General features: G+C 42.2%; 1 protein-coding gene across 1 annotated transcript in view; it reads left to right on the top strand.

Moving 5' to 3' along the window:
• The window catches only part of LOC122919565 (wiskott-Aldrich syndrome protein family member 3-like), a 60796-nt gene extending 33545 nt beyond the window's left edge, over positions 1 to 27251 (top strand). Inside the window, exons 3-8 of the mRNA XM_044268655.1 lie at positions 7422 to 7575; positions 13425 to 13542; positions 18587 to 18762; positions 19123 to 19383; positions 25465 to 25850; positions 27094 to 27251. Of these exons, the coding sequence (XP_044124590.1) occupies positions 7422 to 7575; positions 13425 to 13542; positions 18587 to 18762; positions 19123 to 19383; positions 25465 to 25850; positions 27094 to 27251 (1253 nt within the window). The remainder of the gene's footprint in view (positions 1 to 7421; positions 7576 to 13424; positions 13543 to 18586; positions 18763 to 19122; positions 19384 to 25464; positions 25851 to 27093) is intronic.
• The last annotated feature ends 516 nt before the right edge of the window (positions 27252 to 27767 follow it).

Raw genomic sequence — 27767 nt, 5'->3', positions numbered from 1 at the left:
TAATGTGAACGTGCTGGATCCACTGTCGGCCACCCAATTGACTAATGCCTGTACCTGCTCAGGCCTTACCATCCTTAGAACGGCATTGGGCCCCACCATATATCGCTGTAAATTCTGGCGGCTACTGGGACCTGAGGTAGTTGGTACACTAGGACGTGTGGATGTGGCAGAACGGCCACGTCCTCTCCCAGCACCAGAGGGTCCACTAACACCACCACGACCATGTCCACGTCCGCGTCCCTTACTAGATGTTTTTCTCATTGTTATGGTTCACCACAACAACAAATATATTATTTGGCCCAATGTATTGTATTCAAATTCAGCGGGATATAAATTTGAGGCCTAGTATTTAGGCGCTGGGTGACCGGTATGGATTTAGTGACAGAATTAGACTTGGAAATGCACAGAAGCGTGTGTGTGTGAAGTTATTCTGAATGACCCAATGTGCACCTTGAATATTATATACCCTTTTAGGGATAGATTTCAAATAGCTCTGATATAGCAGAAACCACTAAATTATGAAATTGCTAAATTGGGAATTGTATTTCAACCCAGAACAAGAAATGTGCTTGAACGGACACTAAATAACTCGCCCAGCTACAGCACTAACGAGAGATTTAGCAGGATATAAATTTGAGGCCTAGTATTTAGGCGCTGGGTGACAGGTATGGGTTTAGTGACAGAATTAGACTTGGAAATACACAGTAGCGGGTGTGTGTGAAGTTATTCTGAATGACCCAATGTGCACCTTGAATATTATATACCCTTTTAGGGATAGATTTCAAATAGCTCTGATATAGCAGAAACCACTAAATTATGAAATTGCTAAATTGGGAATTGTATTTCAACCCAGAACAAGAAATGTGCTTGAACGGACACTAAATAACTCGCCCAGCTACAGCACTAACGAGAGATTTAGCAGGATATAAATTTGAGGCCTAGTATTTAGGCGCTGGGTGACAGGTATGGGTTTAGTGACAGAATTAGACTTGGAAATACACAGTAGCGGGTGTGTGTGAAGTTATTCTGAATGACCCAATGTGCACCTTGAATATTATATACCCTTTTAGGGATAGATTTCAAATAGCTCTGATATAGCAGAAACCACTAAATTATGAAATTGCTAAATTGGGAATTGTATTTCAACCCAGAACAAGAAATGTGCTTGAACGGACACTAAATAACTCGCCCAGCTACAGCACTAACGAGAGATTTAGCAGGATATAAATTTGAGGCCTAGTATTTAGGCGCTGGGTGACAGGTATGGGTTTAGTGACAGAATTAGACTTGGAAATACACAGTAGCGGGTGTGTGTGAAGTTATTCTGAATGACCCAATGTGCACCTTGAATATTATATACCCTTTTAGGGATAGATTTCAAATAGCTCTGATATAGCAGAAACCACTAAATTATGAAATTGCTAAATTGGGAATTGTATTTCAACCCAGAACAAGAAATGTGCTTGAACGGACACTAAATAACTCGCCCAGCTACAGCACTAACGAGAGATTTAGCAGGATATAAATTTGAGGCCTAGTATTTAGGCGCTGGGTGACAGGTATGGGTTTAGTGACAGAATTAGACTTGGAAATGCACAGAAGCGTGTGTGTGTGAAGTTATTCTGAATGACCCAATGTGCACCTTGAATATTATATACCCTTTTAGGGATAGATTTCAAATAGCTCTGATATAGCAGAAACCACTAAATTATGAAATTGCTAAATTGGGAATTGTATTTCAACCCAGAACAAGAAATGTGCTTGAACGGACACTAAATAACTCGCCCAGCTACAGCACTAACGAGAGATTTAGCAGGATATAAATTTGAGGCCTAGTATTTAGGCGCTGGGTGACAGGTATGGGTTTAGTGACAGAATTAGACTTGGAAATACACAGTAGCGGGTGTGTGTGAAGTTATTCTGAATGACCCAATGTGCACCTTGAATATTATATACCCTTTTAGGGATAGATTTCAAATAGCTCTGATATAGCAGAAACCACTAAATTATGAAATTGCTAAATTGGGAATTGTATTTCAACCCAGAACAAGAAATGTGCTTGAACGGACACTAAATAACTCGCCCAGCTACAGCACTAACGAGAGATTTAGCAGGATATAAATTTGAGGCCTAGTATTTAGGCGCTGGGTGACAGGTATGGGTTTAGTGACAGAATTAGACTTAGAAATACACAGTAGCGGGTGTGTGTGAAGTTATTCTGAATGACCCAATGTGCACCTTGAATATTATATACCCTTTTAGGGATAGATTTCAAATAGCTCTGATATAGCAGAAACCACTAAATTATGAAATTGCTAAATTGGGAATTGTATTTCAACCCAGAACAAAAAATGTGCTTTGACGGACACTAAATAACTTTCCCAGCCACAACAGGACAGCGTTAACGAGAGATTTAGCAGGATATAAATTTGAGGCCTAGTATTTAGGCGCTGGGTGACAGGTATGGGTTTAGTGACAGAATTAGACTTGGAAATACACAGTAGCGGGTGTGTGTGAAGTTATTCTGAATGACCCAATGTGCACCTTGAATATTATATACCCTTTTAGGGATAGATTTCAAATAGCTCTGATATAGCAGAAACCACTAATTTATGAAATTGCTAAATTGGGAATTGTATTTCAACCCAGAACAAGAAATGTGCTTGAACGGACACTAAATAACTCGCCCAGCTACAGCACTAACGAGAGATTTAGCAGGATATAAATTTGAGGCCTAGTATTTAGGCGCTGGGTGACAGGTATGGGTTTAGTGACAGAATTAGACTTAGAAATACACAGTAGCGGGTGTGTGTGAAGTTATTCTGAATGACCCAATGTGCACCTTGAATATTATATACCCTTTTAGGGATAGATTTCAAATAGCTCTGATATAGCAGAAACCACTAAATTATGAAATTGCTAAATTGGGAATTGTATTTCAACCCAGAACAAAAAATGTGCTTTGACGGACACTAAATAACTTTCCCAGCCACAACAGGACAGCGTTAACGAGAGATTTAGCAGGATATAAATTTGAGGCCTAGTATTTAGGCGCTGGGTGACAGGTATGGGTTTAGTGACAGAATTAGACTTAGAAATACACAGTAGCGGGTGTGTGTGAAGTTATTCTGAATGACCCAATGTGCACCTTGAATATTATATACCCTTTTAGGGATAGATTTCAAATAGCTCTGATATAGCAGAAACCACTAAATTATGAAATTGCTAAATTGGGAATTGTATTTCAACCCAGAACAAGAAATGTGCTTGAACGGACACTAAATAACTCGCCCAGCTACAGCACTAACGAGAGATTTAGCAGGATATAAATTTGAGGCCTAGTATTTAGGCGCTGGGTGACAGGTATGGGTTTAGTGACAGAATTAGACTTAGAAATACACAGTAGCGGGTGTGTGTGAAGTTATTCTGAATGACCCAATGTGCACCTTGAATATTATATACCCTTTTAGGGATAGATTTCAAATAGCTCTGATATAGCAGAAACCACTAAATTATGAAATTGCTAAATTGGGAATTGTATTTCAACCCAGAACAAAAAATGTGCTTTGACGGACACTAAATAACTTTCCCAGCCACAACAGGACAGCGTTAACGAGAGATTTAGCAGGATATAAATTTGAGGCCTAGTATTTAGGCGCTGGGTGACAGGTATGGGTTTAGTGACAGAATTAGACTTGGAAATACACAGTAGCGGGTGTGTGTGAAGTTATTCTGAATGACCCAATGTGCACCTTGAATATTATATACCCTTTTAGGGATAGATTTCAAATAGCTCTGATATAGCAGAAACCACTAAATTATGAAATTGCTAAATTGGGAATTGTATTTCAACCCAGAACAAGAAATGTGCTTGAACGGACACTAAATAACTCGCCCAGCTACAGCACTAACGAGAGATTTAGCAGGATATAAATTTGAGGCCTAGTATTTAGGCGCTGGGTGACAGGTATGGGTTTAGTGACAGAATTAGACTTGGAAATACACAGTAGCGGGTGTGTGTGAAGTTATTCTGAATGACCCAATGTGCACCTTGAATATTATATACCCTTTTAGGGATAGATTTCAAATAGCTCTGATATAGCAGAAACCACTAAATTATGAAATTGCTAAATTGGGAATTGTATTTCAACCCAGAACAAGAAATGTGCTTGAACGGACACTAAATAACTCGCCCAGCTACAGCACTAAGGACAGATTTAGCTGGATATAAATTTGAGGCCTAGTATTTAGGCGCTGGGTGACAGGTATGGGTTTAGTGACAGAATTAGACTTGGAAATACACAGTAGCGGGTGTGTGTGAAGTTATTCTGAATGTCCCTATGTGCACCTTCAATATGATCTACCCTTTTAGGGATAGATTTCAAATAGCTCTGATATAGCAGAAACCACTAAATTATGAAATTGCTAAATTGGGAATTGTATTTCAACCCAGAACAAGAAATGTGCTTGAACGGACACTAAATAACTCGCCCAGCTACAGCACTAACGAGAGATTTAGCAGGATATAAATTTGAGGCCTAGTATTTAGGCGCTGGGTGACAGGTATGGGTTTAGTGACAGAATTAGACTTGGAAATACACAGTAGCGGGTGTGTGTGAAGTTATTCTGAATGACCCAATGTGCACCTTGAATATTATATACCCTTTTAGGGATAGATTTCAAATAGCTCTGATATAGCAGAAACCACTAAGTTATGAAATTGCTAAATTGGGAATTGTATTTCAACCCAGAACAAGAAATGTGCTTGAACGGACACTAAATAACTCGCCCAGCTACAGCACTAAGGACAGATTTAGCTGGATATAAATTTGAGGCCTAGTATTTAGGCGCTGGGTGACAGGTATGGGTTTAGTGACAGAATTAGACTTGGAAATGCACAGTAGCGGGTGTGTGAAGTTATTCTGAATGACCCTATGTGCACCTTGAATATTATATACCCTTTTAGGGATAGATTTCAAATAGATCTGATACAGCAGAAACCACTAAATTTTTAAATTGCTAAATTGGGAATTGTATTTCAACCCAGAACAAAAAATGTGCTTTGACGGACACTAAATAACTTTCCCAGCCACAACAGGACAGCGGTAACGAGAGATTTAGCGGGATATAAATTTGAGGCCTAGTATTTAGGCGCTGGGTGACCGGTATGGATTTAGTGACAGAATTAGACTGGGATATGGCCAAAAAATAACCACACTATTGCTGGTTAAATGCACTTGGTGATGGGCGCAGCTTGCCCCTGATGTAGTATATGGCCAAAAAATGAACAGACTATTGCTGGTTAAATGCACTTGGTGTCACAGCTTGACCAACCACACTACTGAGGGTTAAATGCACTTGGTGACGGGCGCAGCTTGCCCCTGATTTAGTATATGGCCAAAAAATGAACAGACTATTGCTGGTTAAATGCACTTGGTGTGATAGCTTGACCAACCACACTACTGAGGGTTAAATGCACTTGGTGTGACAGCTTCACCCTGATGTAGGCTTTAGCCAAAAAACAACCACACCATTGAGGGTTAAATGCACTTGGTCGCAGCTTGTGCTGGCGCACCACAAGACACAAAATGGCCGCCGATCACCCCAGAAAAATGTGACTGACAAACGGTCTGGGCAGCCTAAAAACAGTGAGCAATTGAGGATCAGCAGCTCAATGATCCACAGCTGCAGATCGATCAGTTAATCAAGTCCTTTGGAGGAGTTAATCTGCCTAATCTCGCCCTACTGTCGCAGCCGCAACCTCTCCCTACGCTAATCAGAGCAGAGTGACGGGCGGCGCTATGTGACTCCAGCTTAAATAGAGGCTGGGTCACATGGTGCTCTGGCCAATCACAGCCATGCCAATAGTAGGCATGGCTGTGATGGCCTCTTGGGGCAAGTAGTATGACGCTTGTTGATTGGCTGCTTAGCAGCCTTTCAAAAAGCGCCAAGAAAGCGTCACAAAAGCGCGAAGAAAGCGACGAACACCGAACCCGAACCCGGACTTTTACGAAAATGTCCGGGTTCGGGTCCGTGTCACGGACACCCCAAAATTCGGTACGAACCCGAACTATACAGTTCGAGTTCGCTCATCCCTAAGGATAACCATTATTCTAAAATATAGCCTTTAATAATAACTATTAAAAGAATGGACCCTTTCCATTCTTTTAATAGTTATTATTAAAGGCTATATTTTAGAATAATGGTTATCCTGTGACGTTTGCAGCAGCATTATGCATAAAGCAATCTTTAGTTTCTTCACTTACCACTGTTTTCCTTGAGTTTTCCCCTTAGTTATGGCTGTTTTGAATCCTACATTATGAGGATCTTCTCAAGATGGCTCCTCTGCCAGTTCTCTGAGGCCAAAACTGCATTCCCTGAGGTCACATACAAACATGCTGTAGCCACCAGCAAATCAGAATGGATTACTGAGAGACACGCCTCCTCACTCTGAAGCCTAATGCAGGCATACAGTGTGAAGGACCGCCCCTCTGTCTTCCTAGCCGGAGACAGATGAGCCATAGCAACTATCTTTAAGGGAGTAGTGGAAAGGGACAGGAGACATTAACGAAAGCTGTTATTCTAAGTTAATTACAGATCTTTTGGCAATCATTGACAGACTAACTCAAGTATACATGCCTAGCTCTAATAAACTAGCAAATAAAATAAAATATGACAGTTATCCTTTAAGGCTGTTGAGGTGGCCACACACATTAGATAGAAGTTGGTTGATGATTGAACAGCAGTTGAACAATCAAACATCTGGTGAATGATGGTTTCACCGACATGGCCATACACACTTCAGTCCATACTGGCCATTACAGTTATTCAAACTGGCCATACATGTTCAATGAAACCAGTTGATGGACAAAAGATCTTTCTGAGAACAGTTCTTCCCTAGAAATATCTCGTTCACAATCTTTCTTTGAATAAAAGATCTTTTGTCTGACTGCAGAAAATGTCAAACACGGCTGAATTCTTTTCAGACGATGATGGTCTGTCACCTTATTTTTCACTTGACAAAAGATTGTAATGGTTGAAATCTTTAGGCTCATGTGTATGGTTAGCTTTAGAGAAGTTCTACTATACATTTGGCTGATGCAAAGCCATAAAGTTAAGTTGGGCATACAAACCCAATAACTGTCGGCTTATCTCCCCCGACATCATCTGTCAGGGAGAGTTGATGGCTCCCCATACACATCAGAGTGTTGGCCGAACCTGATGTTCTCGGAGGGATGGGTTGACAATGCACTAATGCGTATGGAACCCTTTAGTTGAAGCTTTTTAACAGCTGTGAGCTGCTTTAGTTATTTCATATGTACAGAATTGTTATGATATGTATTGTTTTCATTCTGCAACTGTATGCAGTAGGGTCTTGTGTAACACATCTCTTTCTCTTTGGCCTTCTTTTGTGCTTACAGTATCGTTGCAAGACATAAATATGAGGAAAGCATTTAAAAGCTCCACAGTGCAGAATCAGCAGGTGGTATCTCGAAATTCCATACCAAATCCAGTTATGGAGATGTACCAACGAGGTGACAAGCCTCCACCACTCAACATCCTGACCCCATACAGGTGATATATAGAATATGAAGCCATGAGGCATTTCCATTTGTTTATATGGCACCAACATAGTCCGCAGTGCTGTACCAGAGATATCCCAATCGTATACACATGTATACACAGCACATGATGTATGGTACTATTATGGTATATGGTATTGTTATAATACTATGACTACTATATGGTCTGTTTAGATCCAAGTCATCCATACACTGCAGTTCAGGTGTGTAGCAAACTTTTTCTGTCTTCATCAATCCCTAAATCCTATTACACTACCCGATGTTTGGGTAGAACAAGCACCATTTGTTGATAAACTTATTGATTGCCGCTTGTTTGCACTGGCTTGGCTGGTGCAGAGTTTATGGGGAGGGGGGATGGTTGCTACCGCAATTTTCCTCTCCCATTTAGTTGTGCTGATTATCAGCAGCACATTCCTGATTACACAGGGCAATGTGCTGCTGATAATAGGACATGCTTCATGAAAGATGCAATCAGCCGACAATCAGGCGTTTGCTCGTTTGTTGGATGATCTGCAGCACAGTTACACTGACCAATCATTGGGAGCAAGTATTTCCGCTAATTGGCCTGAAAATCAGGAGGGGAAATAGGCCCTTTACTACAAGGCCAGCCAACCATTTTTAGGCAAATACGACTGCACACTCACTAGCTCATTGGGCCACAGTAACAGTCCTGGCTTTCCCTATGGACTGGTACAGTCCACGTACAGTAAGTGTTTTGCACAGTAGATATAATAGAGACATGTGTAAATAGCTGTCTGTAGAGGTGCGCTGTGCATTTTCCTACACAGATGAAGATAACATTGCTCTTCATACATCCTGAGAATGCTTAAAGGGGTTGTGCAAGAATGGGGTGGTTTTTGGTAAAACCCTCAGTCTGCCAGACCTACAAAGGGAAAATGACTTACCTGCTTCTCGGCACTGCAAGCTCCTTCTCCTGCAGGACTGCAATGCTCCCCTGGGCTCCATCAATGTCAGTATTCGGTTTGACATTATCCAGCAAATTAGGATATATATATATATAAGGTGGGTTATGTATTCAAAGTCAATAAAGTCCAGCTAATAAATAACCCTAACAGGATAAATATTTATAAATTTTATTACTATATAAACAAAATGTCCCAACATGTCCAGGCGTACACCAGGCCATCCAAATGATTAGGCCAGAGTGTATGTCTTAGGAAGCCCTAAGCTGTAAACCTAAATCTTGGCCCTTAGCCCAGGGGCGGCCCCTGATGGTGGAGACCCCCTGTCCTCGAACCTAACTATACACTCCTATTGTACCCTAGTACATTAGGTTAGTTAGTGGCCTAGATAAAAATGTGGTGGGCTGGTATAGGCGTGGACACGGCGGATCAGTGAAAAAAATGCACAGTGTATACAACCCTGCCCATGCAAAGATGAGCAGGTACACGGTGCGACACGTTAAATCTAAAGACACCAACAAAAAAAGGGGATGGTATACAATGTCACAGATTAAATCTGTATAAACCCCAACGCGTTTCCCCCACTGTGTGGGATCATCAGGGGGTAGGTAGAGATACGGTAGATGAATGAGAAAAACAGAAGAAAATAACCCTGTCAAACGGAAGGAAGTCCAAACAGTGTTGGCATATCCATGATATATCCGTATGGCAGGTGGTGTCACAATAAAGACATATAAGATTAAAAGATTGGACAAAAGAGATTCCTGGGAGGACTTAGAGGGAAAGGGAATATTAATACCAGACGTCTTGATCTACCAAATTTGTGCATGTCACAACAGAAAGATGGATATCTGTAAAGAAAAAGAAAGAAGGTACATGCTACATAAAGCGTCCAAATGTATTCAAACATAGTCACCCGGTAATGTGAGACGCCACCACCAGCATATGCCAAATATCAGGAGGTAACTCACTGAGTCAAGACAGGATATAGAGCACAATGGTGGCCAGAATTGATACCCAGAGGCACACACCACAGTCTTCAATGTACTGGTACTCTCAGTCTTAATTTGAATGTCCGGAATAAGCGTGACGATACACTAAGAGGTAATATAATACCACGTAAAGGTAAAGTCAAATAGGCCAACGGCCAGATGTACAAAATGCGGAAGTTACCTTAAGGTGTTGATTAGATGGCGTGACCCGACCTCTCAGGATATGGCCATCTACTGGTTAAAGTCCACTTAGTGGCAAGAAAATGCATGTCACAGATAGAAACATGAAATCAGCTCATGTATAGGCGTCATGTAATAGGTTTTACTCACTGTTGATGGTGAATCCCTCAAATAAGGTGGATGTCCTAACCCTCCCAGGGTCCAATGGTCAATCACTAAAAATTGGGCCATATTTATACTGAACGCCTAATTGATAAATGGCGTTACCTGTCTTAGGGCAGTCCCTCCGATGCATAAACTCAGATTCCCGCCATGGATAAAATCTGCGCTGCAGTGAAAGCGGCGTGCACTCCACTGTGGAACGCCTGCCGCCGGTTTGACATTGCTGCAGCTAATCATAGGCCAAAGAGGTGTCCGGCTCCCCTTGTATCGCGACAAATGTTGACATCAATGGACCCCAGCGGAGCATTGCAGGCCTAGAGGAGCAGGAGGGGGAGCCGGCGCCTGGAAGCAGATAAGTCATCTTCACTTTGCAGGTCTGGCAGAATGGAGGGGTTTGCCAAGAACCCCTCCATTCTTGCACAACCCCTTTTATGGGGTTTTCTGGGATTTTAAGAAAGTTTGCTGAAAGCAGGAAATGGGTTAAAAATAAAAAAATTAACCATTATTTACCTGTTACATCTCCGATGGTCCTGCAGTGATGACCATAATTGACATGACCACTGTAGCCAATCACTGACCTCATTGGCCATTGCTGTTCCTGCAAGCATCCCCACTTAGGCCAGTCATAGCTTGCAATGGTCATGTGAATGATGTAGATAACATCATTGCTGCTGTGGGATGTGATGGGTGAGTAAGGCCTCTTTCACACGGGCCTCATGTTTTTGGCCTGGATAAGATGTGGCGTGCGTTGCCAGAAAATGCACAATTTTTCTGCGCGAGTGCAAAACATTGTAATGCATTTTGCACACACAAGAGAAAAATCGGCATGTTTGGTACCCAGACCCGGACTTCTTCACTGAAGTTCAGGTTTGGGTTAGGTGTTGTGTAGATTTTATTATTTTCCCTTATAACATGGTTATAAGGGAAAATAATAGCATTCTGAATACAGAAATAATTTAATTCACCGTAATCCACTTGCTCGCACAGCCGGCTTCTCTTCTGTCTTCTTCTTTGAGGAATAGGACCTTTGATGACGTCACTGTGCTCGTCACATGGTCCATCACATGATCTTTTACCATGGTGATGGATCATGTGACGGACCATGTGATGACCGCAGTCACATCACCACAGGTCCTTTTCCTGTGCACAGCAAAGATGAAGACAGAAGAGAAGCCGGGCTGCGCGATCAAGTGGATTAAGGTGGGTTAAATTTGTTTTTTATTTTTTTAACCCCTCCAGCCCTATTGTACTATGCATTCTGTATTAAGAATGCTATTATTTTCCCTTATAACCATGTTATAAGGGAAAATAATAAAGATCGGGTCTCCATCCCTATCGTCTCCTAGCAACCATGCGTGAAAATCGCACCACATCCGCACTTGCTTGCAGATGCTTGCGATTTTCACGCAGCCCCATTCACTTCTATGGGGCCTGCGTTGCGTGGAAAACGCACAAAGAGGAGCATGCTGCGATTTTCACACAACGCACAAGTAATGCGTGAAAATGACCGCTCATGTGCACAGCCCCATAGAAATGAATGGGTCCGGATTCAGTGTGGGTGCATTGCGTTCACCTCACACATTGCACCCACGTGGAAATCTCGCCCGTGTGAAAGGGGACTGGTTATTTTTTTTATACTATTATCTGCTCTTGACCAACTTTTTTTTAAATTCTGGAATATCTTTTAACATAAGTTCAGAGTTTATTCAGCTCATACTGCTCATGAAACATCATTTATTTATAAAGGCCAAGCATATTCAGAAATTCTGTTGCAACGCAATTAAAAACTGAGCAGGTGTAAAAATTGCAGTGAGATCCCTGCTAATGGGAAGAATAAACCAAAATGTAGCCTCGTACACAGCAGTGGCCGATAGTTATTAATGAGGTCAGCTGGCGAACTGATCAGAGCGGCAGAGACTCTTAGCCTTTTCATCCTCTGCAAAAAGGTCAGGTATTATGTCGTCTCTGTGAAGTGGCATTGCGGTAGCTTCTGGCTTCTTCTATAAGGTATAGGAATTAGAAGGGCATTAGGTAGCTGCAGATACTATAGTAAAATGTATAATGTGCACTTTGAAGTCTGTTAGAAATAATGAAGGACAAGTATAGGCTGCTTCTGGTCTGCAGGCCTTTGATAGTCATACTGCTTTGACAAGTATGTCAAGGGCAGGATTAAGACCCACAGAAAAAATAAAAGAGTCCCCTTCCTGATGTGGCTCCTAACTACCCTTTCCCTATGTAACCAGAACTGTCATAATGTAAAGAAGCATGAATACTTTTATGAAAGCACTAATGGCAGGATGGAAAGTAGTACCTGTAGATAAAATAGTATGTATGGTGGTCACCTATTTAAACAAAAAGCTATGGAGGTACTAATAGTGTCTGATTAATTAACAAGCACTCTCAGCATTTGAAGTTGCATAACAAAAAAACTAATATTTGAATTATAAAATTTAAATTTAAATTGTAAAAAAAATGGTCCTATTGGAGTTAAACGAGAATGCACCAACAGTATATTATCCCCAGTAATTCATCAAATTATATCACTCATTAAATTATCAACATAACATCACATAATTTCATATAAAACTTGTCAACATCAATTATCAATCTCATTTTGCTTCAATTGTATGAGTTTTTTATGAAGTTTTATATTAAATTATGTGATGTTATGTTGATAATTTAATGAGTGATATAATTTGATGAACTACTGGGGATACTGCAGTCTCTTTTAACCCCAATTGGACCATTTTTTTGCAATTTTAATTTTATAATTCTAATATTTTTAATGCAACTTCAAATGCTGAGAGTGCTTATTAATTAATCAGCCACTATTAGTACCTGTAGATTATAGATGTTCTTGGAAGGAGGTTGTGTCCTGTCAGCCTCTCCGCCTTAAGGGTCCATTCACAGTCAGTGTCAGTAAGTGTTTGCTCAGTGATTTCCATCAGTGATTTGTGAGCCAAAACCAGGTGTGAAGACTCCGCAGAGATAAGGTATAAGGGAAACATCTGCACCTGTTCTGTATGTAGACCTGCACCTGATTTTGGCTCACAATCACTGATGGAAATCACTGACCGAACACTGACAGTGTGAATGAGGCCTTAGACCGGATTCACATGCCTTGATCTATGATGCATTGTTAAACCCAAGCAGGGAAATACGTCTGGAATATGGACTTGGGAATCCATACATAGTATTCTGGTCTTATAGCAGATGCTACACATGTAGTTCCACCCATGTGCCTATGCGCACCTTCAGCCGCATACAAGACTTATACTCACACTCCTTAATTTGTGATGATTAAAGGGGTTGGAGGACCCTAGGAAATAAATTCAATGATTTTAGCCCAGTAATAGCTGTCTATAAATGCCATCTGCAAAATGTACTGTGATTCCATCATGGTCTCTTCTAAAAAAAAATATTACACTTTACAGCAGTGCATCTTGGTAGCCATCTTCATCACTATGTGCATCACTATGTGCTTGCTGGTGGGGTCTATCTATATCGGACACCAGTACGTTTAGTCCCAGTGAATTCCGGATTTGTGTTTGGTTCACCTAAAATAATAGTTTTCTACATTTTAGGGATGATAGGAAAGATGGTCTTCGATTTTACACAGATCCTTCATATTTCTTTAATTTGTGGAAGGAAAAAATGTTACAAGCTACTGAGGACAAGAGGAAGGAGAAGAGAAGACAGAAAGTAAGTGTTACAAAACCTGCGCTATTTTTTCCAATCTCATCTACAAAATCTTCAGATTAAGACCTCATGCAAATGACCGTAGTCTCTGTCTGCATCAGATCCGCATGTGTTGCGGATTGGATGCAGACCTATTCATTTCCATCTGCACTTCCGCTCCGCGGCCCCGCAAAATAAATAGAACATGTTGCATTCTTGTCCATTTCTCTGACAAGGATAGGACATTTCTACAGAAGTTAGAAAATAAATCGTGGCATGCACTCGGCCGGGATCCATGTTTTTTAGATCCACGATTTGCGGACCACAAAACACTTACAGCTGTTCGCAGGAGCAGACAGAGTTATTCCACCCAAAAGCATTCGTCCTCTGTCTCTGAAGCCGTTCGGCACCTCCGCTTACGGGTGGAATTACTTTTTTCGGCCCCAGCGCACTGTGAATCTGCGACACTGCAAGCACTGAGTTTATGAGGCACAGTGTAGGCGCCAGAAGACAGGGCAAATAATTTTGCATTACTGTTCCCAAATATAATTGGGGTTCTGTGGCCAAATTTGGGAACACCATAACTAAATAATAACATTTCTGTGCTCAAACTATGATATGGGCATAATAACAGATACACCCAATATATACAACATATACATGTGCCTGGGTAATTTTCTAACTTGGCATGAGTGGTGCTATGTATGAGAAGACAGGCATGTACCAGAGCCAGTGCAGCACCAACTGGACACTTTAATAGGCCTATGTTGCACTTACACTTTAAAGGGGTTGTCCGGGTTCAGAGCTGAACCCGGACATACACAGAATTTCACACAGGCAAGATCATCCTTTGCATTTCATCCCCTGACAAGAGCATCCTTTGCATTTCATCCCCTGACAAGAGCATCCTTTGCATTTCATCCCCTGACAAGAGCATCCTTTGCATTTCATCCCCTGACAAGATCATCCTTTGCATTTCATCCCCTGACAAGAGCATCCTTTGCATTTCATCCCCTGACAAGAGCATACTTTGCATTTCATCCCCTGACAAGATCATCCTTTGCATTTCATCCCCTGACAAGAGCATCCTTTGCATTTCATCCCCTGACAAGAGCATCCTTTGCATTTCATCCCCTGACAAGAGCATCCTTTGCATTTCATCCCCTGACAAGATCATCCTTGCATTTCATCCCCTGACAAGAGCATCCTTTGCATTTCATCCCCTGACAAGAGCATACTTTGCATTTCATCCCCTGACAAGAGCATCCTTTGCATTTCATCCCCTGACAAGAGCATCCTTTGCATTTCATCCCCTGACAAGAGCATCCTTTGCATTTCATGCTCCGATTCTCTCCTTTGCTATGGTAAATAAAAGAGCCCTTTCCCTACGCGATCCTGCGCAGGGCAAGGGAGACCCCGGAGCATGACATGCTCCGATGCAAACATAAGAGGGCTGCCTGAGTGAAAATATGGGTAAGTCCGGGACCAGATCTGAACCCATACAACCCCTTTAATTATGGAGCAGTAGGTGGCAGGCTGCACCTGCCCCTCTTTTACGTATATACTCCTAAAACATACATAAATGAAAAAAATCTTTGTATTTGATATATTTGTCTAAAAAAAGGTATGTGTTTGAGGTAGTTGCCTAGGGTGAATGGCTTGATAGACAGGAGCAGTCCTATGGAAAATGTTCATTGACAAAACAGTTCTTCCATTACTATGCTGATGATAGAGATCATGACAGGAACAGAACAGTGTGTACTATGCAGGGAACGTATGGCACAATCCTTTCAGTCTGACAGTCCTATTCTACATCTTCTAATAGTACAGGAACTGCTGACACTTCTAGGGCGGGATAATAACAACCATGAAATAAACAGTGCGGAGAAAGTGTAGTGCGCATCTCTCTGATGATTATATGTTGTGACGTGTTAGCGTCTCGTCACCTAGACATGTCACGCAATGCCATAGTAATTTGAATTTAGTCCCAGCAGGAACATTGTCTCGAGCTTATCTGTGTGCACAAAAGAAGCAGTGTGGATTTCAGCTCCAGGGTCTTGTCTATCTTATCTGAATTTAAATTTAGAAATAGAGATGATGAGATATGTATATTTCCAGCGCACTGCTGTTTCAGTAGCTTCTATTGCAGTGCATTGGAGCTATAGAAATAGCATAGCACAGCAAAGCTATACCGTTTCCAAGTTAGGATACGTTCATATGACTATGAAAAATAGATAAACTGTCAGTTTATCATGGCCATTTTGCATCAGTTTATGCATCCATTTTCTGGCCGTCCATTTATCAGTTTTTAGTGCTCGTTTTAGGGGGGTACTATCTCTCTTTAGGGAGAGAGCGCCTTAATCAGCGTGAGGAGACTTATAGGCCGTACATGCTCCTCTGGAATTCTGGGAGGGAAGGGATGCAAATGAGCTTCTAACAAGCTCCGCCTCTATGCCACCAGATGTAAGGCAGCTATCCTATAAGTCAATGTCTTAGTGCCCGTTTTGCATCTATTTCTAACAGCCATTAAAAATTAATGAATTTCATATGCTTTTTTCTTTTTTTAACATCCCCACCCCTGCAGTGCCCTCACAGTATACATAATGCCCCCTAGTGCCCCTGGAAATCAAATGACCACCATAGCCCCCCAATGTAAATAATGTACCATATTGTGCCACCCAGTATAAATAATGCTCCCAATTGTGCTCCCCCCCCCCCTCCCAGTATAAACAGCTGCCCAACCCCGGTAGTGCTGACAAAACAAATATATAAAAAATACTCACATCATTCACTTGCACGCAGGGAACACTAGATTCGCACTGAAGTGACCAGGACTTGCCTCTTCCAGCGTAGTGACGTCATGGGAGCTTCAGATCCTGCTGCCTCCAGTGTGGATCAAGCGTTTGCTCGCGTGCAAGTGGTTGAGGTATTTTTTTGAACCTCTGAAGGGCCCTTTTTAACATAGTATACCTATTTTTTATGGTCGTTAGACGGGTGTCAAGTGGAAAGTATTCAACAGTAAATAATGTCACAATAGCAAAATGACAATGACTTTGGGTAATACATGAAAAACATTAACACCAAATACACAGAATAAGAAACAATCATGTAAATGCAAAACGTGTTATAAATATGTTGTACCATAAATGATGGTTGTGGAGGGAAAACACATAGGGCTAAATAATAAAAATAATAGTGCTGCAGTAAATCCCAGCCTGGTCCAAGTTTACGATGTCTAAATCAGGGATCAGCGAACTCCGGCGCTCCAGCTGTTCTGAAACTACAACTCCCAGAATGCTCCTTTTACTTCTGTGGGAGTTACAAGAATAGCTGAGCAAATGTGCATGCTGGGAGTTGTAGTTTCACAGCAGCTGGAGTGCCAAAAGTTGGTGACCAATGATCTACTGTACATATTAGACAGGATTAGTAAATCCGTCCTAATGTATGGAATCCTGACAGGGCAGCACAAATACATGTTAATCTCTGAAATCATAGCTATACAATGATGCAATTCTTATTGTCTGCAGCCACCACTGAATGTGTACAGCTTATATTAAACTCGGGGAAAGCTATATAAATTCATCTGCAGTAACCTCACGCTATTGTTGGCCTGCACGTAGCCTGAATTTAATAATTTAACTCTATGGACAAAATCAGTAGAGCAGGGGTGCACAACCTGCAGCTTAGGGGCCACATGCATTCTGTATGGCCCCCAAACATTTGGACATAGAAATGCTTTTCTATGTGTGGGTTCATGTATGGTTTCCATGTCAGAGAGTAGTGGAAAACAGCTCAGGATTGGCAGGTACTGATGGTGCACTGTGTATATGAGTTAGTGACCCGACCATATATACAAGTGACTCTCTCCACTGTAGTTTATGAAAATTGTAAAATGTTAGGCTGTTAGCACAACACCCTTAGGGTCCATTTACACATCCGTGGAATGGGTCCGCATCCGTTCCGCAATATCCGAAACGGGTGCGGACCCATTCATTCTCAATGGGGCGGGAATGGATGCGGAGAGCACACTATGTGCTCTCTGCATCTGCATTTCTGGAGCGCGGCCCAATCTTCCGGTCCGCAGCTCTAGAAAAAAATTGAATATGTCCTATTCCGGACAAAAATAGGCATTTCTATGGGGGTGTCGGCAATTTTCGGATCGGCAATGCACTACGGACGTCTGAATGGAGCCTTATCTACAAGAGCCACTTGCATGCATGGTCTTCCCACCTCTAAATTGCTGACTGGGGAGAAGGGCACCCCGATTCTACTGAAAGATGGGAGTCCAAGAAGTGGAGTCAGCACCAATCAGACATTTATGGCATATATTCTTAAAATGCTATAAATGTCTAAGATGGTAATACCTCTTTAACGTTTACTGTGGCCCTTGGGGTTTAATCTGACAGTGCAGCCCTCAGACCAGGAAAGGTTGGGCATTCCTGCAGTAGAGCTTCTGAGCAATGCCTGTCCAGGTTCAGAAAGACTGCTGTAGCCTGCGCGCCCTGTCTCTCTGGTTCTCATGTGGTTGTACAAGTTGTGATTTCTGTAAAAAAATACAGTTTGCAACTTTCCTTATCACAAGATGTGTATGAGTAACCCTAAAGGCCCCATACACATTAGTGTATTGTCGTCCGAACCCACTGAGAACGGGGCATTAGGCAGACACTCTAATGTGATGGGGAGCTCCTTACTCTCCCCCAACAGATGATGTCAGGGGAGAGAAGGATCGGGTATCCTGAGGATAGATCAACAATATTATTAAAGAGGACAACCCCATTAAGGAGACTAGAGAGATAGCTGTCATCGTTCGGCTGATGGCTATTGAAAGCTCAGCTTAATCGTCTCTGACTACAGAGGAGGAGGAAGATAAATAACTGCCGGATCTGAGTACAGGAAGCGTTTGTGTATAGTCTGTAACTATGGTATCAACCTGGTGCACATAAGTCTACATAGGAGCTCTTATAATACCTTCTGGGATTCGCGTCCACCACCTATCCCTTGGTTGAACTTGATGGACTTATGTCTTTTTTCAACCATATTAACTATGTAACCTCTTGTATGTCTCCAGGAGCAGAGGCAAGTGGAAGATCCCACCCGGGAAGTGAAGAAGGTTCGGAAAGCTCGGAACAGGAGGCTAGAATGGAACATGATGGCCTATGATAAGGAGTTCAGGCCAGATAACAGGTTCTCACCATCTCCATATCATGTGACTTCATCCGAGGGATCACTGTCCCCTGATAATAGGCAGGTTCCACACACAATATGTCCACACTGAAATATCTTTTGGCTGTGAAACAGACGGTAGTTTCATATTTTTGGGGTTGTTGGAGGGGATACGCTCCTCATCATGTCCCAAAAACATATGTTAAAATGTAAGCAACGTTTACCATGTAAATGCATATGTGTATGTTCTAGTCCTACCTTTCTATAAAATATACATTTTGCTGTTGTACTTGCTAATATTCCCAACAACATGCATTTATAAATCATCCTTTCTGTACTTGGAGCGTAGCATATTTATTTAACCCCTCTCATCCTGGGTGGGACGTCAGCACCATTAGATATAACTGATCCTATGTACTTCCACATATTGTATTTCTGCAGGTCGCATGCTTCAGATCTTGATCACTCGTATCCGGCCAGTCCCAATCACCCCACTCAGCAGATCCTGGCTGCTATCCCGCACCTGACCGCAGAGAACAAAGAGATCATACTAATGGCCAGTCAAGCACAAGAGCATGGCTACCGCTCATCCGCCCCGGGTAGCCGGCAGAACAGTCTGAACAGAGCCCAGCAGGCGCATGCACCACAGCCACCAGAGGCCATTCTCAATGGCCCACGGCCTCAGGTCTTGAAGGATTATGGGTAAGTGACACATTCAATCATGTCTGAAGAGAGGAAGGAGACAGCTATTTTTGATAACTGCTTCAGCACTGAAAACAAACCTACGTGTAGGTGCTTGCAGTAGCTGAATTTGCTGGATAGTTGTGTTCCATTTATTATGAAGTAGATTTGCATCTTCCTATTTTCCAAATCTGAAGTTTATGACTGATATGTAATTTGCAATCTGTGATATTTAATTGTTAAGGATTTCTTCATTTCGTCTCATAGATGTTGGATATTTTAAATACCGTGATCAATAGATCCATTTATTTCAGGCCATAAGAGACCATTAACCCCTTGAGGACCTCCGACGTACATGTACAAGGTACATGTACGACGGAAGTCCGTATCGCACGTGCAGCAGGCACCATAGCCGCCGGGTTTCTGCTATTTTAAATAGCAGACACCTGCGGCACATGTATGTGATAAGCCCTTTCAGATGCCGAGGTCAAATGTGACCACTGCATCAGAGCAGTCCGGAAGTGGAAGGTAACAGCTTTCCTCGGCTGAGATCGGTGAACCTGTTACAGTATTCTAATAGACCGAAGCCTCAAGCAGGTTTCAGAGTCTATAAGATGAATATACCAATACAGGCCACTAGGTGGCAGCACTGTATTGTTATATTGAAAATTAAGTGTTCAATGATGGCTATATGGCCGTCAATGAACACAATGAACAATCTAAAGATTGCCAATTATAGTCTTAAACAAAAAAAGTAAAAAAAAAGGTTTTACAAATAAAAAAAATATATAAAAGTTCATATCAACCCCCTTTCCTTAAAATAAAAATACTTACCAATAAAAAAACAATAAAAAATAAACATTATGGACATTGCTGCTTGCGAAAATGCCAGTACAATTAAAATATAAAATATCAATGGCATATGGCAACGGCGTAATGGGAAAATAAAATTAAAACAGCCAATTTGCCATTTTTTTTAAATAAAATAATATTAGCAATCATTTTTTTTTAATAAAAAAGTGATCAAAAAGTCACACACACTTCAAGTTGGTATCACTGAAAAGTACAGATCGCACCCCAAAAAATTATGCCACACAGCCCTGTACACATAACTACAAATAAGTTATAGGTCAGAATATGGTGATAAATGTAATTTTCTTCTCAAAGGTTTAAAAAAATGTTTTTCAGTATTAAAACACAAGAAAAATTATACAAGTGTGGTATAGTTGTAACCGTTCCGATCTGGAGAATGAAGATAGGCCAATTATAACGCATTGTGTACAGTGTGAAACAATAATTCTACTTCATTTAAAAAATAATAATCTGCTTCCCACTAACTGGTATGCAACCGTAAATGGCGCCATTAGCAAATACAACTTGTCCTGCAAAAAATAAGCCCTCATAAGGCTATGTGAACAGAAAAATAAAAAAGTTTGGACTATGGGAAGGCGGGGAGTGAAAAACAAAAACGCTAAAATAGAAAATCTCAGGGTTCCCTAAGAGCTAATGTTTACTCCCAAATAAAAAAATAAAAAATGCAAACTATACTAACTACCAGGTGATGTTATAGGACTGATAACACATGGTTCCTCATATGATATTTTGCCCCTATTTTTTCCAGCAGCTCATCAGTGTGTTGTTTTTACTACATCCTATGTCTGACAGTTCTTCTGACAGAATACAGGTTACCATAAACAGCAGCCTGCCATCTGCTGAAGGGTCCCCTTTCTCTACATCTCTTGCAATTCTTCCTTCTTCCATTCACACATCCTTCCTTAGGGTTCAGTCACATTGACGTTAATGGGTTTGTGATCTGCAAGATGCGACAAAAAATAGGATATGTTCTATCTTCTGAGGCGTGCAGGCATAGACCTGAAAGCACGTGGAATGGCTTCCATGTGTTTCCACGTCCCTGCCTCCGCGCCTGCCTCCGCGCCTGCCTCCGCGCCTATCTTTTGTCGCATATTGCAGATCACAAACCCATTGACGTCAATTGGTCCTCACTGAAATGCGGAATGAGCACTGCCAGTACCCATGTTTGGCGGATATACGGTTTGCATTCCGCAAAACGGTCATGGCCATTCCCACCATCATGTGAATGTGACCTTACTAAGGGTTCCGCGCATACTTAATAGGAGGAGAAGAGGGGAAAGGTAGAGGCAGAGAGAGCAATGAGAATCTATCCAGCATCTGTGGGTGACCTCAACACCACTGGACAGATAACCAATCTCCGCATACCTTTCTCTACCGCTCCAGTCTAGCTGCTACATGAGAGACCATTTTATGCGCCTCATAAACACATAGACACCATCTGACATATTTCCCAGAATTCCATAAACTATGGACATCAGTGGCCGAAGAGTTGTGCACTCCATAGACATACAGCCCTATCTCTGCAGCAGTGAGAATGGAGCTCTTGCCATATCTTAAAAGCTATGGACAACTTTGGGTGTAGTTTTTAAAAAATTGCATTCTACTCTTTTTTTTCAGTTTTTTTTTCTACAGCGTTAAACTTTCAGTGCATTTGCAGACTGCCCTGATGGCGCTACCTGTAGCCCTTATCTCTGAACTGACAGATCATAAACCTCTATTTTAAAGGGGTTGACCCATCTGGGGTCGCTAGGATATGATAGGTGCATGTGCAGTGTCCTCTCCTTCACTTTGTGGGGCCCCGTTCCCTAGATACAGGTACGACCTGCACCTATCTGACATTGATGGTATATCTTAGTGATATTCCATCGATGTCCCACATGGGCCAACCCCTTTAAGCTAAGTTCCTAAACTGATAAGTATTTAGTGCTTATGATCTGTTAGGAAAGTACAGAAAAGGGCTACAGATTGATCCATTAGCGCAGCTCTCTGACAGAGGAAGCACTGGTCTGTAAATGCACTGGAAGTGAAAGATGTTGAGGGAAAAACTGTTGAAAATCTTTAAATCAAAATTACCCCTAACATGAGCGGAATGAAAAGATAAAAAAAATTACCCTTAAAGGTGTCCATAGGCTTAGTTTAAGGTACAGTAAGGGCTCCATTCTCCCTGCTGCACAGATAGGGCATGTCTGAAGATTGTACGACTACTCTGCCACTGATGTCCATAGTTCACGGAATTCGTGGAAGTCCTGTAGGAGAAAAGTCTTCAGCACCTTGGAGAGCTCACTGACTACCTCTTTCTAGAACCAGTGACAGCTGTGAGCATTAAAGGGGTTTTCCAGGATTTTAATATTGATGACCTATCCTCAGGATAGGCCATCAATATCAGATCAGCAGCACCCCCGCCGATCATCTAGTTAAAGAGAAGACTGTGCTCCATGCCAGCGCAGCCTTCCCTTCATTGTTTAACTCTTCGCCGCCGACAGCGCAGCGGCGAGCAGATGTAATTACATTCACTTCTATGGAAGGGCTCTGTAGTATACACTTGAATAGGAACGAGTCATCCGATGGAAATGAATGCGATGGCTTGTAATTACTCCTGCTCGCCTCTGAGATTTGCAGGTAAACAATGCGCTTGCACAGAGAGCAGCCTTCTCTTCAACCAGCTGATCGGCGAGGGTGCCGGTGTTGGGCCACCGCCAATCTGATATAATATTTTATAGGATGTCACATGTTGTCAGTTTCCTGCTTTATGAATAAATCGACTTGAGAAGTTGGGGCATATGTCTATATTATTATTAGGCAGTCTTTTGTCTTATGCATGTTGGCTGCTGGCAAGCAGGGATGGGGTCGGTCTGTTGTAGAAAGGGCTCTATTTGTATGCATATAGATATGCTGTAGGGTCCCTTCTACCTGCAGAAGCTCAAAGGACAGCCTTCAACCTATGGGCTCACTACTAGGGATACTCACCAAGGCAAAGCTAGGCTTAAGAGGACCTGTCTCTTTCCTGACATGTTTTAGGAAATACTTTCTTGAGCATCTTTTCTTAGATCTCTGCATTGGGTCTGTTATTCCTCCCAGAAATGTATAAATATATTGTGATCTGGATGTTTCCATTCCACTTGTAAAAGAATACACCCCCCAAATGGTAGTACTGTACCTTGTTATCAATGAATCTGTCACCAGCTGTTTGCATAGACACGTAGCTGTGGTTCACCTGGTTAAAACAACATTTTTTTTGTGTTGATCCAATGCCCATTCCCGAGTTGTGATGCTTTTTCGTAATATGCAAAATAGGCCTTTGGTGCAATGAGGGTGTCGCCCCTTGCTCTTGTTGCACCCAAGCTTCACTCCTTTCTGTGGTCAGCCCCTCCCTCACTGCTTTGATTGACAGGAGCAGGCAGCGGCAAAGCAGCAAGGGAAGCGAAAGGCACAGAAAGAAGTGGAGTTTGGGTGCAACAAGAGTGACGTGATGCCCTCATTGCACCAACAGTTTAATATGCATATTGAGAAAAAGTATCAAAACTCGGTGACGGAGCCTGGGATCACCTGTTTTAGTCAGGTGAACTACAGCTATGTGTCTATACAAATAGTTTGATAAGGAGGTAGCTGGTGACAGATGTCCTTTAAGTTTCTAGGAGGAGTAACAGAGGAACAGCACAATGCAGAGTTAAAAAAGATGCTCCAGAATTGGCATATTAGTATACAATAATTTATTAAAATAGACATGTGAGAAGAGATGACTGGAAAACCTGGACACAACTGATACATTGTTGTAGGCTTAGTGCAGGGTCTGAGGGTGCGGTGCATGACACAGGGATTCTTTCTGTGCTGTTATCATCTGTTGTGTCGTGCAGCACCACCTCAGATCCCACATGAGGCATAACCCATGGGTGTGCCCAGGATTTAGATATTGATGGCCTATGCTCAAGATAGACCATTAATATCAGATTGGCGGAGGTTCCAACATCCTGCTCCCCTGCCGATCAGCTGTTGTAGCTCCAGCATCAGAAGTCTTCGCTGGGACTACAGCTCCGTCTGCAGCACTGCTACCATTCACCAGCTCCATCCACTACACAATGGACAGAGCTGTGTAGTTACAAAACAGCTTATCTCCAGATGTGTGGGTGTAAGACCCGCGCCAATCTAATATTGATGGTCTCGCCTGAGGTTAGACTATCAACATGAAAAGCCTGGATAACCCCTTTAAGTCTTAGGCTAATTTCAGACAAGCTTGTCCACTGTGGAAAACATGCTCCGTCATGGACACTGCTCCTTTCACAGGACCACACAGCATTATAATGATTTGCCCGATCTTACATATACTGAATTGTGCTGACATAATGCTGTCAGTATAATTCAGTAGATGCAAGGTGGGCCAGAGACACACAGCATTATAAATCATTATAATGCTGTGTGCTCCTGTAAAAGGAGCAGTGTCCATGATCGAGCATGTTTTCCACTGTGGACAAGCTTGTCTCAAATTAGCCTAAGGAGTCCTGTACACAGCCATAGCTTTGGTCCACATCCAATCCACATTTTTTGTGCATCAGATGTGAACCGATTTATCTCAGTGGGGCAGCAAAAGATGCGGACAGCACACCCATGTGTTGTCGCGTCCGTAAGTCTGTTCCACGGCCCTGCAGAAAAATAGAACACGTCCTATACTTGTCTGTTTTGCAGACAAGGATAGGACATTTCTGCAGGAGAAAAAAAATGGCGGCAGGGTCTCGGCCAGTTTCGGTGTTTTACTAACTACAAAAACGGATATGATCGTGCGCAGGAGCCCTAACTCAGAGAGTTCTTTGAAAAGGGCCGGTGTCATGCATCTTGCTCTGCTACATAGCCAGGCTAGGCAGTATTTTTGGAGAGACAGTTATAACTGAGCTGTGTAGGCAAACAAGAGCGGGATGAATTTGCAAAGACATGAGAGGAAGTTTTACGCAGATATCCCCTGCAGTGCCAGAGGACGCTCCTAACTTATGATGGGTTAATAGCCGCATCATAATTTAGCCTCATTTCCAGCAGTCCGTGCGTCTAAACTGAAATCTATGCCAGCTCGGACATGGCGTAGATTTCAGTCTTCTTTTATGTACGACACAGAAGATAAATGTTTCTAAAAATAGTGACTTTATATATGAATTATGGTGCCTACATGTCTAATTATATGGATATATTACAGATTACTGAATTATTCACTCACAGGAACTGTAATGTGTTTTTTTCTTTCAGTGGTCAACAAGGGACAGTGACTGAATATTTTGTGCCTCCTGCACCTCCACCGCCTCCTCCTGTAATTCCTTCTGCACAAACAGCTTTTGACAGCCCAATCGCTGCCCCTACTCCTGTAGCTCCCAATGTAGCTGCCTCCATGTCCTCATATATCCCTGCCCCACCTCCAGCTCCCCCCTGCCCATACACTGGTTCTCCTCCTCAAATTGGTTCTTTGGGACCACCTGTAGCACCTCCCCCACCGCCCCCAGGTCCTCTAACTGTTACCGCTTCCCCTGTTCATTCCGCTTCCCCACCCACGGTCACTGTGGAACCAAGGAAACCTCAGATTCCGCTAATTCCTATGAGTGATGCCAGGAGTGACCTTCTAGCTGCAATCCGCAGAGGTAAGTGGACTTTTCTCTGTCATCATAATTGACCTGGGTATTTATGGAAATACTTCAGATGCATTGTTGCTTGGTTACTTGTAACCAAAATGTTTTCTATGGAAACATTTGAGAACTGATTTCCTCTCACGTTATTCTGGGCTCTGAATCTAATGCTCATACAGTAATATAGTGGGCATCTAATAATACGTCTGCCAGGTTTACCATGTAGATGTGTAAGAAAGCCGACGCGATGAGGCGGTAGGTTTGGCCCTGCAGTATATTACAGAGTTGATGTACTAGAGTCACCATCTGAACCACAGCCAGTGAACCCAAAAACTGCTATCAGCCTTCCAAAACCACTCTGGGAGGTATGAAACTAAGACTACCCCTAGGTAGTCACCAGTCCGCTGCAAGGCAGGATGGACTTGGTTGCTAGGGACCCAGAATACTTCTGAGGCTTAATGTGGACACACAAGTAGCAGACCTTCCGGAATGACCAGGGAGGTGCAACAAAAACAAGAAGGGTCAAAACCAGGAAAAAGACATACACAGTAAATGCAGAGCACGGGTCAGTTACCAGGTGAGTCTATATAAACAGGAACAGCAGGCATAAGAGTAAATCCAAAAAACAAGACAGAAATCAGATCTCCAAGAATATCAGCATGAAGTCACACAGTGTAGAGCCTAGAATGCTAACTGCAATCTCAGGCATGGTTGAGAGGAAACAGCTGTCTGTCCAACTAGCTCTGGGATTGGACACAGAGTCAGAAACGGAAACCTGATTGACTTGGTTTCCAGTCACTCTGACAAGTCCAGCAGATGGGACTTGCCTGGTAGGAATGGCAACCCTCACAGTACAGCACTGCATAGTGATGTGATGTGAACGCCTGACACTTGTCCAAAGTGAGTGGACACGTAGGCGTGGTTAGCAATTTTAATGAATTTCAATCCATGTTTTTCACAAAAAAAAATCATAAACTCACTCCAGTAGGGGGGGTGGCATAAAAAACTGGAGCATTTCTAGATAAAAGTTTTAGTTTTAAAAATGAGCCAGATTTAACAAACAACTTGCAAAGTACACCAGCACAGCCTCAAGCAAAACTGACTTCAGATATTGCCTTCATGATCAATTCCCCCAGTTATGTTTTTCAAGAACCTTGTTTTAATTTGAATGAAAACTATAGAGCAAATTAGAAATCGGTTTCCTCTCTCGGCACTCGTATTTTTAGTCTTAAAGGCTGCGTTTCTGGTTGTTGTTTAGGTATCCAGCTTCGGAAAGTCCAAGAGCAGAGAGAACAGGAGGCAAAGAAGGAGCCAGTTGGAAACGATGTGGCTACAATCCTATCCCGCAGGATTGCTGTGGAGTACAGTGAGTCTGATGACGACTCGGAATTGGATGAGAATGAATGGTCTGATTAAAGAATTGGAATCTCCGTGTTTCTTATATTGTCAATGCCGACTCTCACATAACTTCTGCAGTGGACACAAAATGGACACAAGATGCATTCATTATACAGTGTAACTCACTAGTGCAGCTACCAATATCACTGAGCTCTGCCTGTTGATGTCTGTGTATATACATGGCTGAGAATCTCCACTTGTGTAGATGTGTCAAATTTACTATTATATGTAAGATTATAGTCAACTGCTGTGTCCTGAATGACAGTATACAGAAACATGTCGTATTTGGACAAGGGATACCTGAGCTGCACAAGTTTGGCCTTTTATGTATTATTGGTTTAAAGTGGCGATATAAGAGACAAGAAACTGCGTCATGTTATATTAAAAGCACAACCCTGCGTGCCATAGGATGTTGTCTGACAGTGCTACAGATGTAGCAGGGTTAACACACAAACTCTCTCAAATTTCTTAACTCATTGCGTTATCTTGAAACAAAAAAGCCATTGAAAAGCAATTGAAGGTGTTTGCGTAACG

Source organism: Bufo gargarizans, chromosome 9, assembly GCF_014858855.1.
Source record: "Bufo gargarizans isolate SCDJY-AF-19 chromosome 9, ASM1485885v1, whole genome shotgun sequence".
In the NCBI taxonomy this organism is placed as follows: Eukaryota; Metazoa; Chordata; class Amphibia; order Anura; family Bufonidae; genus Bufo; species Bufo gargarizans.
This window is presented reverse-complemented; position numbering and strand designations above follow the sequence as displayed.